This window comes from Meleagris gallopavo, chromosome 5 (genome assembly GCF_000146605.3).
Source record: "Meleagris gallopavo isolate NT-WF06-2002-E0010 breed Aviagen turkey brand Nicholas breeding stock chromosome 5, Turkey_5.1, whole genome shotgun sequence".
NCBI lineage: Eukaryota > Metazoa > Chordata > Aves > Galliformes > Phasianidae > Meleagris > Meleagris gallopavo.
The window spans coordinates 26,735,473-26,751,283 of NC_015015.2; the positions used below are offsets into that span (position 1 = coordinate 26,735,473).

Genomic DNA, 15,811 nt, shown 5'->3' on the forward strand with positions numbered 1-15,811 from the left:
TATCCTTGTGAAAGGAAGGACAGCAAAGACATTGGTACTGTATAAGGAGCAATCCCTGAAGTCTCTTCCTTCCTCTCTCAGGGAAGTTTGCGCCTTGTGAGTCAGGGTAGACATTAGGAGGGAGGCTACAGGGATGAAATATGGTGAAAGAATGTACAGAATATTGCCTGTATCATGAAGCTTTCAGAAACCAGCTGAACTACCACTGGCCTGTCAGGAATGGCTTGGTGGGCTTGGCTCTGCCTGAAGGCAGTGATGATAGCAGTTGCTTCCAGTTCTATTTTCTGGGACTTTTTTCTCTAATGGCACAGAGGGACTCATGAGGGAGAGCCCTAGAGAAAGACACAGCTCCTCTCAAATGAGAACCAAGGCAGAATATGTTCATATTGATGCATACCACTTCTACCACTGCTCAGAGCTCTCTTGCTTCCTTTGTTCACCCTCCCTTAGCTTGCATCACTGTAACATCTTCCAAGTGAAGAACTTAATGTTCTGCAAATTGCAACTGTCCACTATCAAATCTCTATGAGAAATAAGGATCACAGCCACTGCCTGGATATGGAAACTGAAGCACAGACATATCAAGTGACTTGGATAGCCTCAGGATTGCCTGGAGAAATAATAGGTCATATAATGATTAGCACTGTAGAGAACCCTGTTGTAATGATAACTAGTTGTCATCGGTTATCCCACAGGCTAACTTGAAGACAAAACAAAAAAATGCCATTTTAGAGGACTTTTATCTATGATGCTTTACAGCAGACTGGTCTGGTTGTGAAACAGTCCGAGCTGTTCCCTGTGTGCTTGCTGCACATGGTGGGACAACTCCTGTATAGCTGCTTTTCCAAGGTCCTCATGAATGACACAGCCGGTTCCTGGAAATTGGCCCGCAGTGGCTCATCTCCAGCTTCTGCACTAGCACCAATTCTTCTGTAACTCTTACATCAGCAACTTGTACATCAACGATCTGCCTGAAACTCTATCCTGACAGTTCATCTATCCTGTGGACATCTGCTTAGATAATTGGTACCAAGGTCGACTCTGACCTTAAAGGCAACTTCATTTCTGACCTGGCTGCTAGAGGAAACTGAGACCACCCCTAGTGGCTGCAGCTGTGTGCTTCTAAACTTGTTCCCCTCTCCATAATCATTCTGGGAGCCAAAACGTCTCCTTTCATGGGTATAAGCTGAAGACCAAAGTGCATCCTGTCTGTCTTGGTCTTAACACTGGATAGTTGCCTAAATTACCATGATTTCCAATTGACGCTAAGATCACTTGTTTTCTTTGTGACCTTGAATTGAACCTGCTTTGGGATTGAACGCTATTCCCTCTCAAAAACCTCCTGTCTTATGTATGTGACAGCGTAATTCTTTGCTTCAAAATGGTTCAGCTTGTCCCAGCTGGATTACTCAATGTGCAGCTCTGTGACCATGTGCATCATATCAGGGTTTCTCTTGCTGTCTTCTTCACCTTGTCTGCCAGCACTGTGTCACATTGCTCTGTTAAATATGTGCCTCCCAATGAGCTGGGCAAAGACAACTCCCCACTATACCTAGCCTTATTTAATCCTCTCTTGTTTGCCTCACATTCTGACATCTTACCTAATCAGCATTTCTTCTTCAGAACTTCTCAATGAGATCTTCTGGCAGAGAGAATAGGTCCTACCCATAGTTTTGGGTTGAAAATGCATCCTGGTGCCAGCAGGTGCTGAGCTCTGGACAAGTCAGATAGTAGTGCTGAAACTTTGAAACTCATGCTGCAGGTACCTGCACCCACAGCAAATCAGGTGAGAGTCTGGGTGTATCACAGTGCATTCAGGATGTCATGGCTTGACCCAAGATGTGTGTTCCAATGATTCACGTTAATGAGTTACTAAAGGTCTCCTGGTACTTCTCACTGCCCTAGGGATGTTTACCTTGCTGTCCTGGCTGCTTTTCATCCTGGCTAACAGCATCCCACCAGGGACTGTAAATTCTGCCCTTGCACAACCCTGCCTGTTTCAATGGTATACTCTATGTGACATTTCCTGACTTACGCCGTTTTTAGAGCTGAGCCTTATTTCACATTCCAAAGTCATGCAGACACATCCTCTTAACCTCCTCTGCAATAATTCCTGCAAATGAGAATCTCCACACAGAGAGATACTCAATATTTTCTAGCACATTAATCAAATAACCATCCAGTTGTTGCCTTATGTGTTAGAAGTGGACGTGTTGTCAAATAAAATGATTTTATAGATTATCCTCTGTACTTCCCAGACGGGGAATTTAGCAACATCATGCGCTCAAAGTCCTTTAGGAGAAGATCGATGTCTATTCATTTCATCTTCTGTTGCTTACTCAGGGAAATCTCCCCAGGAGGGGAGCTTTCCCGTCTCTAACTTTTGAAAATGGTGATTGTTTTTAAATGCATATTTAAAGAAGAGCCTGGACTGGCACCATGGGGGCTCTTGGTGGCAGGAGAGCATGGTTCAGTGCTCTTGGAGATGGTACCTGCCAGGCCCTGTCTGACCCATAGCCAGACATGCAGAAGGATGCTACCTATGCTTGTCCAAACTTAAAGAATTGTTCAGTCTGCTGAAAGCACCACTGAGGACTGAGTGAGAGTGCTTTCACATATTTAGCCATCTGGGGGCTGGGATTGAGCTATGCTGTGGTTTGGTGCTGGTACTGGAGCTTTGGGGTTTGTAGAATGATTTCTTGCTGCTAGTTCCTGGAGGCATTTAATGAAGGCAGTTGACTGCTAGGACAGGCTTTTGGATGTTGTTCTGTTGTTATCTGCTTTAGAGCTGTCTGAGGTGTGCCTGGGCCATGATGGAGCTGTCAGAAAGGGGAAAGATAGCAAATATCCTCCTTTCCCATTGCAGAGCCATCAGAGTGGGGTGCAAAAGTTGCAAAGCTGAGCAAGATGTGGTCTCATCAGACCTCATCAGGGAGAGGAACTGGAATACTCTCAGTAGCTAGAGTTGTCACAGAGCCTGGGAATCCTTAACTGCCCTCCATCAGTGGTGACATTTCTGCAGTGACAGTCACTGGCCCAGTGATCTGCTGAGAAAAGGGCACTTCCCCACAAGGAAGCAAGCGTGGCCCAGCTCCTTGCAGGCTGCAGAGTGCAACGTGGCTCAGGAACAGGCAGTGCCTGTACCATCCACTCACATGTGGTATCAGGGTTTCAAGCCATAGAAGCGTCCCTATCACACAGCCCACACCCCTGGGCTCCTGTGCTGGGTCCTGGAGTTTTCAGCGCCATAGTCTTGCTGTGCAGGTCAGATGTACTGCTACTCTGGGGCACCTTCTCCTGTGGGCCTGAGGTTGGCTGAGGGCTGCAGTGTTTTCCCTGTGTTCGTGTTTGGCTCCTTCACCTTCATTTTAGGGAAATGAGTGAGATGAAGCTGATGGAGGTAACCGTAGCCAGATGGAGTGTGTGGACAGGAAACATACAAGTGCTCTGCCACCGAGCTTGAACACATGGTATGTCCCCAGCTCTTGGACAGACAAGCTGATGGCCCTTGAATTGGTTGCCAAATTCAGACACCATTTTTTGAAAAACCATGAATGCAGAGATGATCCAGTTTGCCACTGAGCAGATGTAGGAGTTCAGAGGATTAGTGCTTATGTAGAGGTCTTACTAGATATTGTGAGGAGTTTCTGCCTTTGAGTTGGACACTACAAAGGCTTGAGTGTCTGTTTCTCTTCAACAGAAGAGAAAATCTGAATATTTTTCTTTTTCCTTTGACCTTCCCTAATACAGCTGAGGTACAGCTGTACCTAATACAGCTGAGGTATCCTAGCAAAAGTATAGGTTGTTTGGTTTTATTTTCTTATTTCTTTTTCTTCCTGAACTTTCCCTTGTGACAAGCTCACTTTCAACCATGTCTGAGTGATGCTATCATTGCTCAAACCTCAGTCATTTCCATGAGAACCAACCATCAGCAGGCAGGGGATGCTGTCATAAGTGAGATTTTTTCTTGTACAGAAAAAATTTCTCGTCCTCTGAACAGCCCTTACTTTGGATCATGGTTGAACTTCACTGCTTTGCAGGTGGAAAAGGACTGGGAGAGGGACTGGACTTTGAAAGATACAGTGCTTATGTCCTGAGTTAATTATGCCTGTGGCATGCAAGGGAGGTAAAGCTGTTTGTGCAGTCAGACTGAACATGAGTTGGTGTTCTTTTGCTCCTGTGGGATGGAGAGCTAGGGCAAGGCAGGCTGGGAAGAGGGCAGCAGGTACTGACTGGGAATTGGCAGCAAGCAGGCATCAGTATGTATGAACCCAAAGGAAGGAGGGAAAAAAGAAGAGAGTGAGTTAGAGGTAGTGGCCCTTTACTTGATTTTATTTTTGAGTAATTATGTGTGCTCCTAGCTTTCTGTGTCCCTGCAAAGCAAGGAAGCTCAAGGAGACAGCCATATGACAAGCGGAATTCTTGTAGGAAGAGGTTGCCTGGCTGTCATAGGAAAACATGCAATGTCCCAACCCCAGGAGACTTTTTTTTTGCAGAGTCAGCATTTTACTGTGCATCCTTTCTATGGTCCTGTGTTTTCTTTCTCATTCTTGGCTTTTAATAAAAAACAAATAGGCAAAAAACATTTTAACAGACCACTATAAGGAATTCTCATCACTGTAGGACTACTTAGCATACCATATAGAACTCCCTGGTTAACAAAGTGGGCACACAATGAGTCATTATTCCTTAAATCCACAGCTTTGTGTGTGTGTTGTGCAGGCAGGTGGATTGTGGGAAGTCAGGCTTTCCACACACAGCACAACAGTAGAGATATTTGCCATGCACACTTTCTCATTAAATGAGCATTTCTCCTCTCCTCTGCTATGTGCACATACTAGTGATGGAAACAGGGCAGTCACCTCATTTAAAAAAAAAAAAAGAAAAAAGAAAGGTAAAAGAAAGTTACTGTGTGAAACTCAAATTGTGTATATGCTTAATAAGCATTACATAAACCTTTAGAATGACTTTAATTCTGGAGACAAGTTTTGTTGTAGTTACTGAGTAATATGGGGCTCTTGGAGTGGAAAGCAGCAAGCAATAATAATTATGAATGGGATTTTAAGAAGCAACCCTTATTCAGTAAGTGTTGGCTGCTTTTGAAAATCCCACCTTCTGTTTTGTAGCATGAGAGCAAGAAAGAGATCAGAGCTATGAATCAGATGTATATTTAATTCAGCAAATTGAAAAAGCTTTGCAAAGTACCAGGGGCCCAGACAACATCTGGTTCAAAGGCGATGTTCCATCAACCTCTCCAAAGAAAACACAATGAAATCATTGTGATGAAGTCTTAGCCAAGCACCAATATTTACAACAGAGACCTCTCATTTAAAATCCTATATCCTTCGGGCTGGACTAGAGGGTTTGAAGGGGTCTAGAGAAGGGAAAGGAGGCTTGCTGGCATTACTGCAGCATATTGGTAGAGCAAGCACTGGCAAAAATAAATCTGATTTAGCTTAGAAGAATTAGAGGTGAAATTCTTTTTTTGCATATTCATACACTGATGGATATAGCAGGAGTTGTTCGAACTCTTCTATCCCATATGCCATCATCTGAAAGACATCTCAAAACAAGAGCCAAGCACAGGGAGTAAAAGTTCCCATCAGAGCACAGAAGCTGTTGTGATGTAGATGAGTCAAACAGGAGAGAGACTGGATAACTTTGTGGTTGTTAGTGTTAGCAGTAGGAATGCAAGCTTCAGCAATAGAAGGCAACCGACCTGCCCATTTTCCACTGTGAAATGGTGATTTTCAGGGGGATGCTGGCAGAAGTGTGGGTTGCAGCATCCCCAGGATTCAGGATTGGATCGCTTAGTCTCTGAAGCACTATGGGGCCAAAGACAACACTTGTGTTTAATACCTCTGCTTAAGGGAGCAAGGCTGTAGGGCCACAGTCCTTTTCATAATCAGGCACAGAGAATAGTACTTTCTGTCTTATCTGTGAGCACGTGAGCAGAAGCAGCAGCTCAGCTTGGGGGAACTGAGGCACGCTGTCATTTGAAGCCTGGGGCTATCTCTCCACGTTCTTCAGTTGCCAGTACTGCTGTTCTCATCCTTGCCATCCACAGCCAAGACAGTTATGCACAAAAGGCAGCAGGAGCCAAGCTAGTGGTGTGCGTGTGCTTCGGTATGTGTATGTGCAGCTGCAGTGGTGTGGGTGAAGTGTGCTCCTCTCCTGCATGGTGCAGCCCAGCCTTGGCTCCTGAGTCAGAGCTGTTTGGGTCTCTCTTCATTCTGCACAGCATGCCCTGCCCTTGGGCCTGCTTGTTAAACAGAAATTGGTCAGTGTTGCTGGCAGCAGTGGGCTTTAGCCCTCTGCAGAGCCACATTGAGCTCGTTCCAGTGGGTGAGAAAACTTTGACTCTCTAATGTTTCTGTTCAGCTCCCAACCTTACTCCACTTTGCTCCTCTGTTCCCTTCTTCCCTTTATGATGCTTACTATTATTTTTCCATCCACAGCAAAACAATTCACATCAAAGTAATTGATGATGAGGAGTATGAAAAAAACAAGAGTTTCTTCATTGAGCTGATGAGCCCCCGCATGGTGGATATGAGTTTACAGAAAGGTGTAGTACTGGCCCTCCAGACTAACGTTAACGTTCTTCTTTCTTCTTCTCTCTTCTCCTTCCTCCACTTTTCCTCCTCTTCCTCTGACTTCTCTTTGTTTCCAACTGCTCTGTCCTAAACACTGCTGTGCACGCACTGTGTCACATGGTACCCATGGAGTGGGGGAAATGGGGACAGTAGGGGAGCCTGGGGCAGACATCGTGGGAGAGAAAGAAAGAAGAATGGTCCTCGGTGGGAATATTTTTCAATGAATGTTTCCACTGATGAGAAGGGCCAAGGCAAATTCTGTAGTTCTGGGGGAAGATGCTCACTAGAATCATTGAGTGTATCCGGAGCTCATCACCCGGCCCTGCTCCAAGAGCTGTGTCCCTTAGTCACAGAAGAAGCTGGGGGAGGAGGCAGGCAGCATTAGGGAGGAGAACCAATGAGATGTGCTGCTTTAAAACTGGGGATTAGAAACACTAGCCTGCTGCAGCTAGCAGTGCTGTAGATTTACTCCACAGGAGAACATGGCTGTGAGTATGCGGCTCTCTTTTTTTCTCAAGCTCTGAGCCCACAGTTGCTTTGTTAATTGTGAGAGTAGCAGAAACAATCAATCTTCCAGCTAAAATGCAATTGGTACCCCAGAGTGGCTCCTGTTGATATCCAGACAGTTGATACCCTTTCCAATTACCATGTGACACCGAAAAGTGTGCTGCAGAAGTCACCTCCCACTAACCATCAGCAAGGTCCGACCCCACCTTTCCCCTCCCTCCTCACCTCCCCGCCAGCCCTGTCTCCCCCTAACACCCTCCTGCTCCCCAAGGAGCTGCAACCGATGCGCAAGAGGCCGGCCAAGGCGCGCTGCCCTGCGGGAAGGGGCCGCACGCCAGGAGCCTGCACTGCTGCTGCTGCCGCGTCACCTGCGGCCCACCGACCCACTGTACACAGTTGTCTCTCTTGTTGTCCCTACAGGAAGACCGTAAGGGTTAAGATAGTAGATGAGGAGGAATACGAAAGGCAGGAGAATTTCTTCATTGCCCTTGGTGAGCCGAAATGGATGGAACGAGGAATATCAGGTGTGAGATCCTTTATGAAAAAAAACCCAAAACAAATAGAATCAAGTCTCCAAACCCCAAATCCAGAAAATATAACATCTCTCTCCTCCTTCTCCCCCTTCCTTTTCTCCTCCTCATGTGGATGGATGGACTTTGACTCTCTGCCCTTCCGTATCCTCGCCCTCTCACCCTGTCCCGGCGTCACCTCTCCTTTTAGCGCCCAGCTTACTTCTGATCCTCCTTTTGTGCAATGCTTGAGCCTCAGAGACTATACTATTTTGACAGGATTTCTTTGTCTTGGTCTGTTTTTGTTCTGAGCACACCTCTGCTGTTCTCCCCTCTCCTGCTCCTTTGCCAGGACCTTGGGGAATGTGAGAGACAAGGGACGGGCATAGTGCATGGCTGCCTCTTCGGCTCGTCCCGTACACCCCCCTGTCCTTCCCTCTGTTGTTGCCTGCCACTGGCATTGCCTTGGTGCTCTTGGGTCCCTATGAGACGTGGTGAAAAGCCCACAGAAGAGGGAAGGTATGAGGTATCCTGTTCTGTGTTTATTTTGCAAAATGGTTCTCCGTGTCTTTCATCTGAAAAGCACCTTAATGTGTCTCAGACAACCCCGGCCTGTTATGCACAGAGTGTGGAGCTCTGTTAATGTCCAACGTGAGCATTGGTACAGTGAGACCTGGGATCTCCTAGCAGATCAGGCTTGTAGTTGGTATAAACTCAGAGTTTCTGTCATGCCTTGCCTGCATGTATCTTTGTCCTTGTATATGTTTGACTTCTTTCTCATTGAACAAGTCTTGCCATTGGCGTCACCAGCTTTGGGGTGGCCTGGGAGAGCAGATCTTTAAATAGAGAAGCACTTTAAAGTGCTTCTGTAAAGGAATCCTAATTCACCTTGTGGAGTCTGAAATGAAATAAAACCAGATGTGCATGCCTGTGGGCTTATTTCTGGTCCCTTGTACTGCTGCTGGTGATAGAAACATCTGGCAATTTCCCATGCATCACACAGCTTTCCCTTGTTGAAACATTTCCATCTTTCTTATAAATACAGGAACTATCCCCTAGTCAGTCTGAGCTCTCCTGCGTGGTTCTCCAGGACATTTAGGATACACACGACTTGCATTAGCATGACAATGGCATATAGCGTCTGTGGATTTGTAAAATATAAACCCCCAAACCATTAGTAGTTTAGTGCCATTATACCATCCCATGCCTCCTCTGGGTAGCGATGGGCTTGAGGTTTCTCTGCATGCTGAGCTCAGCCCTTTTAGGTTTCACCAAAGTCCAGCTTTAGTGAGCATTCACTCTTAATCAGAAGCAGTGATAAGCTTGCCACATCCCATGGGGAAATATTCACTGCCCTCCAGTGTAAAGATGTGGGCATGGCTTCTGCCTAGAAGTTGCCTGGCTTCACCTTGTAGTCACTAGTTATTTTCCTGCTTTTCTCCATCAGATTTAAGAAGTATGTAGTCTGCTGCATCTTCTGGGTAGGTGCTCACTGTATCTATATTACACTTAAATTTTTTCTTGGAAGGTTAAGGAGATTCAGTCTTTGAATCTAGGACTGCAAAAATGTTTTCTTGAGCCCGAGAAGACCTCCAGGGTCTTCTCTCCACACATGCCCCTTCCTGTCTGTGGGGCTCACACCTCCGTGTCACTGGGTACAGGAGGGAAAACACTGCTTCTGACTCCCTCCTGCACATGCAGGAGCATCTCAATGAAGTTTCTGCTCAGTTGTTTGCCCTCTGTGAAAGCTGGATCCTTTTCTAAAACAGTGAGATACAGATTCTAGGTAGGGTAGGGCTGGCTTTTATTAAATCCTATGTTTGTGTTTCCCACCTAGGCTACCATTCGCATGGTTAGCAGGACAGTGATGCTAGTTTGCTCTGCTGCGCATGTCTCATTTACACTAGCATCGGTGATAGTCAGTGGGATTGCCAGATCTGTCACAGGCAGAGAGAACTGTCAGACTACTTGTTCTTCACCACACAGACTGCACAAGGCAGCCACTTCCACCTGAGGTGAGGATGCAGCCTCAGCTGGACTATGCCTGTCAGAAGGAAGTGCTGGACCATGAAGAGGAGGAGGCATGGAGCCCTGGTTGGCCTCATAGAGAAAAGTCAGAGCAAGAGCTGTGTGTTTGTAAAATCTAGGAGACAGATTAAAACACATCTGTAAATATTCCTGGCACAAGGTGGCACAGTCGCTACACTGATTCTAGGGCACTTGGAGGGATTCTGTGCTCTGTAGAGCTGCACAGCACAGCCTCTCTGGTGAGCTTACTTGGAGCCTGAGATGATGAAATGAGGAGCACAGCAGCACTGGGAGGGACAGCCAGCCACTGTCATCACCAGCAGTGTCATGGACGGCTCCCAGTGGAGAAGGCAGCCCAGATCATGGACTCTTAGCACTCATGAAGTCATGTGTCCATATTGCTGTACTGCATCACACATGCTTCTACCTTGAAGGATGCCCAAAGCAAGGCCACGGCAGCCACTTCTGTGCAAAGAGGCCTGTACAAAGCTGGAAGGATGCAACTAGAGGCTGGGAAAAAGGTCTCCACACACTGCCATGTAGCTGGGACTTGGATTCAATGCAGTGATGATGGGACCCACAAAGCAAGGGCAAAGTGCGGCTCCTGGCTCTCCTGGGAAGTTCAGGCTGGTTGCTTTTGATGAAGTCTGTCTGGGTTTTGGCTACTCACACTTCTTTCTACCACTGCAAAAGATGTGGCTTTCTTGACTGTGTGGCCTCATTTTGTTATTACTCCTCACTTGGCTCTGTCACACTGTGCCTGCGCCTAGAGTGCTGTAGGAACATTTCATGTTTTCAGACTACCCTTCATGGTGTCTTCAAAACATTTCTTCTGGCCCCCTTGGGAGCAGGATTGTGTTACATGGCTCGGCTGGCTGCCAGCCATGCTGGGAAGTGGCCTGCTGCCCAGCTGTGCAGATGCAGCTTCTCCATCCCTGTAGTGCCTGCAGTAGGGCTGTGTCATGTGAGTACCACACCTGCTCTGAGCCTGCAGACATGCTGCTGCTAAACTGTGCCGTAAGAGTTGCTGACCGCATACTCTATTCTGTTCTCTTCTTTCTATATAAATGTTGTGTGTGCAGTACCAAACCCTGTCTGGCAGCCCATTTCTTCTTTTTCATCAGTTGTTTTCTGCAGCTACAATTTCTCAAAGACTTTCTGGTCATCCAAGCAAATTACACTGAGCAAGTTGATGTTAGCAGCTTTTTTGTTGATGTACTCAAATAATTCAGAGATCAGGTAGATTGCAATGGATATTTTGCCAGCCCATTCCATGATGAAGACTGACACCAACTCCATAGAGGCATGTCAGATGCAAGGAGGGCTAGCGAAGATGGTACAAAGATGGTACAAATCTGGTTTTACTGACACAAATAAATACAAAGAAATTGAAGAGAGAATCCCGTTCTCTGCTTGGCAAAGAAGCTAAAGGCAAGCAGTGAATGTAGCTTTTCTCTGTCCTCCTGTCCATCTCCCACATTTCCTGATTCTTTCTTTTTTGTTTTCCCATCTCCAAGAAATTAATCTGACTTGTTTCACCTTTCCTCTGTGTTTGCAGTGACATTAACCAAATCCCTGTGCACCAAGCACAGCAGGGCTTTGAAACCTCCCCTGTGCCCTCAGCCACCTTTCTGGCTATCCTTTTCTCAGCACCTTTTGAAAGTGTTCCTTCCATGAATTAGTTCTTTGCTTTATGACAAGATGCAGTATTTTTGGTTTCACTGTTATTCCCATGGCAGCTCTGGTATGCTGTCACTGCTCAGGTCAGAACTAGGTTTTTACTACTGCCAGCCCTGCAGGATGTCAGAGAAATTCAGCCTGTTTTTACTTTCTTCACACATCAGCTTTCACAGTTTGTCCATAGCCCTGGATTGTGGAGCAAAACTTGCTTTGCTTTTCCTGGAAGTAATCAGTCTTCCATCTAAATTGTGGTTAACCTTAGGGTTGATAAAGCTCAAATGGCTACTTTGGAAGATTTCACTTGATAACGGATAATGGTGAAAATAACTTCTGGAAAATTGTTTCATGAGAGTGATTGGGAATCTGCTCATGAGAATCCAACTAGCGGCACAGTGGCAGAAAATTCAACCCCAGGGATGGAGTGCTGATTCTACAGCATTATACTCTGTAAAAGGGACTGACATCCTTCTTGCAAGATTTTGCTTCAGAAACCATGATGTGACTACGAGATATGCCTTCACTGGAAGTGGGAGCACAGGTGGTTTGTGAGCACTGTTAAATAAGTAGCTGGCTTGGGAAGATTTGTCTGAACTCCCCTTCAGCCTTTTCAGCACAGCATGATGTGGTGTGGATGGATGTCCTGAGACATCTCTGTCACCTCCCTGTACAGGAAAGCTTCATTGCTCGGAGGGCAGATGTGGCTGGAAGTCGGAGTGAGGATTAAACTGCGAAGAAAGATGGATTCCTAGCTTGGAGAGATCCAAACAAGTTATCTGTTTCAAAATATTGATGATGGCACAACTGGGTATAAAGGTCTGTGCTGGACAGATAAGCCACATCGATATAGGAGGATTTGTGTGGCAGCTCTCTGTGGTATGGGCAGGTTCTGAAAAACTCCTTCTTCCATTAGCTGCTAATGGGAATATCAAATAAATGTTAGATTGCTGCTGCCTTTTTCCCCAAAGGTTTAATAATTTGTTGCAGTTCTGTGATTAAGCTGAATGCTGCTGATTCTCTTGATGGACAGAATGGATCATGGTCTGTTTCTTGGAGTTTTTGCCATTAACTTCAATAATAACAGGATTAAGGCTAAAGCTTCAAAATCTCTGCCTTGTTTATCTAATGAAAAATACGCGTTCATAGCTCTTCACAGTCCTTTAGGAAAGCAGTTCACTCACTTCAGTGCAAGCTAAAGCCAGAGCCCATAGGCAGTGCAGTGAGCCCTGCTTTGGGCTAGTGGGCAGGTAGCTTGTGGCGTGGTGTTTCCTTTGTGTGCTCCTAGGGACTAGGCCATGCTCTTTATCAGTGACATCAACAGTGGAACTGAGTGCATCCTTAGCAAGTTTGCACAGCTGTTTACAATAAGGGTGGTGAGGCACAGGCACGGATTGCCCAGAGATGTGGTGGATGCCCCATCCCTGGAGATGCTCAAGGTCAGGCTGGATGGGGCTCTGAGCACCCTGACCTAGCTGTGGGTGTCCTTGTTCATTGTAGGAGAGTTGGACTTCTAACTCAAATGCTTCTATGATGGTTTATACTCACCTTTCTGCTTGGTGCCTGTGCTGTACATGGGGCTCCCCTCCAAATCCTCAGCCTGCCTCATTTCCATTTGCTCTGTAAGCAACATGCATTTAACCACCTATGTGGATCCTTTTAGCTATGTAGCAGCTTTTTGGAATTGTTAGGTACACTGATTAGAGAAGATTTATGTAAATGAGCAATAAGGCCAGAATAAAGCATGCAATGTGGTGAACCCTTTCTGTGACGTAGAAAGAGCAGAAGAAGGTATTTTATTGTTCAGAAAACATCTGAGCTTGTGTGGTTTTATCTGTGCACCACTCCCTGTGCTTGTTCCTTTCAGTATGTGCTGCTAAACTCTTTTCCTATGGAAATCAAGGCTTTGAGTCTCCTGAGAGTCCAGGGGAAGGCAGTATTAGTGCCCTTGGCTTTGTCTGCAGGCACAGGTATTTGTCTGCACACCTGCTGTGCAAGGTTTAGGCAAGGGATTCTCAAGGCTACTCATCTGGATTTGGTTGCTGAGCTAATTTTAGCAGCTGCCTGTAAGGAGATGCTTGCCAGGCCTCTGAGGCTCCCTGACATGCTGACAGCAGTGCTGAGGTGATCTGGCTTGGGGCGTGACAGAAGAGCAGAGGTGAAGGAGAAGAGGTGTGGGGAGAGGCCTGCAGGAGCAGCACAGGGGTTGTGGGAACCTGGTTATAGGTACAGCATCCCCTGACAGACTGTCAGTAAGATGTACAGGTCAGGACTGAGGGCACATTAGCAGATGCATGTGCGGAAAGGAAGCTTTAGTCTGTGAAATCATTTTCTTGCCTGCATGCACAACATTCACTCAGAAATATACAGATAAAATAATCCCTTGGCTTTCTGCTTGCTGCATTCTTAATGTTTCATTCATAGTTTTATAGGCTTCTTCAAATATTCATGTATCATATCATAAGTGAAAGGGAGAAAAATACTTCTCTTGCAGGCTCAAAAGCAAATGGGAAAAAAATAAACTCAAATCCCAGAGCACTAGGATAACATTTTTAAAAAACATGAGGAACCAATGATTTTTATATATATATTTTTTAATAAGCATGGTAGCTCAGGGGCCCAGTAATACTTCATTATATTAAATTTGAACACTGAGCCGACCCATTGTATTAATACTTGTAATTGCAAAAGGAAAATTAAATTTCCTCCCATTGTCTGGAGGACCAGTAGACCGTGGAAGAGAAAGGAGGCTATCGTATGGAGCTAGGACAGATCTACAAGGTCTTGGGGGTGATGACCAGGGCCATTGATGGTGTCGAGCAGTGGGGCTGGTGTTGTACGGTTGATGCCTCTTTGCAGCCTTCGGGGCAGGGTTTCTGGAGGCACGCAGGTGAGCCAGGACACAGCAACACTCTCCCAGCTATGCAACCTTAGACAAATTGCTTAGAAAATCACTTTCAAATCAGCGTAGATAAAATTAGGTACCTCTGTGCAAAGGTGCCTGCTTCTCTGAGGCCTGAGCTGGCAAGCCTGGGTAAATTAGCACTTTTGGACTCCTGCCCATTTCTGAGTTCGCAAAATGTTCCCTTTAGCCTCTCTTTGCTGGTTTCACCATCTGTCAAATGGGGATGTTAATACTGACTCAGTCTTTGTACAGAGTTTTAAGCTTCTGAGACTCAAAGTGCGTGATAATAAGTGTTAGTAATTACAGTACCGTCATAGCATGCAACCGAGTCTCTGGAGACAGCTTGCTGCTTGAAGGACAAGCAAAAGTCATAGCTAAGGCACTGTGCTCACTTCTTTTGGAGAGGATATGGTATATTTTGCTGTGTGATCTCTCCTACAGGCTTCACTATGGTTATTCTGAAAGCTGGGCGTAGACTGTGGCTTTCTAGGGGGACCCCCATTGTATCCAGACCTCCCCTGGCGAGGCTCTCGCTGAGCTGCAGCTTGGGTCATGCCCAGCCCTGATGGCAAGCATGGCTGTCCCCTGCTCCTTTCCCTTCCCTTCCCCACCTGCATCCCATTCCTCTGCCTTTGCTTAGAGGGTGATTTCTGGGAGCCCTGATGTAGTGCTTACCAGCATCACCTCCATGTTGCTGCCTTGTCCCTAGCCTCTGCATGGCATGTAGCCCTGAGCAGCTCACACATCTCACTGGGCCATGGCCATTGCTCACTGAACATTGTCTTCTGCTAAACAGCTTCTCCTGCTTTTCCCAGTGCGACATTAACTTTCTCCCTGTTTTCTTCTTTCTCTCTGTCTGTCTCTTGTTCTTCTCTCCCCACAGCTCTGCTGCTCACCCAAGGTAAGACTGCTTTTTCTCCTTTCCTCATCCTGCTCTGTCTGTTTTTGTCCTCTTTAGTCAGCCCTCTCTGTCTGCATTTGCTGCATGCAGGAGCGAGGTATCACCCCAGCTTCAAGTGCTCCCGTCCAGCAGGGGCTGGGTCAGAGTTGTGCATTAAGACCATGACAGTGACTGATGCCTGAGAGCCTTCCTCCTCATTCCAGAAATTTCCCTGCAGTTTCAGCAAATGGCCCAACCAGGCCCTGCAGCTTTGACCCCAACTCTTCTCCCTCCTCAGGCAGCTCCGGGGCTTTGCTCCTCCTCATGCATCCGGGTTTTCCTGCAATCACAGAACCCCTCGGCCAGGGCAGGCATATGGCATATCCCCACTGCCGTGCCAGGGGCCACTCAGTGCCAGCAGCATTGCTGGGATGTGATGGGCTCCTGCTCTTCACCTCCCCATAGCAGCATTTACCTTTATTAGCAATTTCATTGCCTGAAATCCCCATTATGCTGGTCTATCTTGATCACACCATAGTGGTGATTTATGCCTCCTGCATTTTTCTCACTCCTTCAATCCCAGGTATGATTACAGTTCAATTTGCACTAAAGAAACATTTATCAAAAGCTCAAGGCCAGGTGAGCAGAGTGTGCAGGCTAAAGCTGGCAGTTTGGCATGCCAAGTTGAAAACCGACAGCCTCATATGTAGAAGCT

At 46.4% G+C, this 15,811-nt stretch overlaps 1 protein-coding gene across 4 annotated transcripts in view; it reads left to right on the plus strand.

Moving 5' to 3' along the window:
* SLC8A3 (solute carrier family 8 member A3) overlaps positions 1–15,811 on the plus strand; it is a 79,892-nt gene that overhangs the window by 56,286 nt on the left and 7,795 nt on the right. For 2 of the 4 annotated variants that reach the window (XM_010711521.1, XM_019615632.1), the window contains exon 2: positions 6,459–6,565. In XM_010711521.1, coding sequence (XP_010709823.1) covers positions 6,459–6,565 — 107 coding nt within the window. Of the gene's footprint in view, positions 1–6,458; positions 6,566–7,520; positions 7,625–15,811 lie in introns of all 4 variants that reach the window. The other 2 variants (XM_003206530.2, XM_010711525.1) reach the window with 1 other exon arrangement.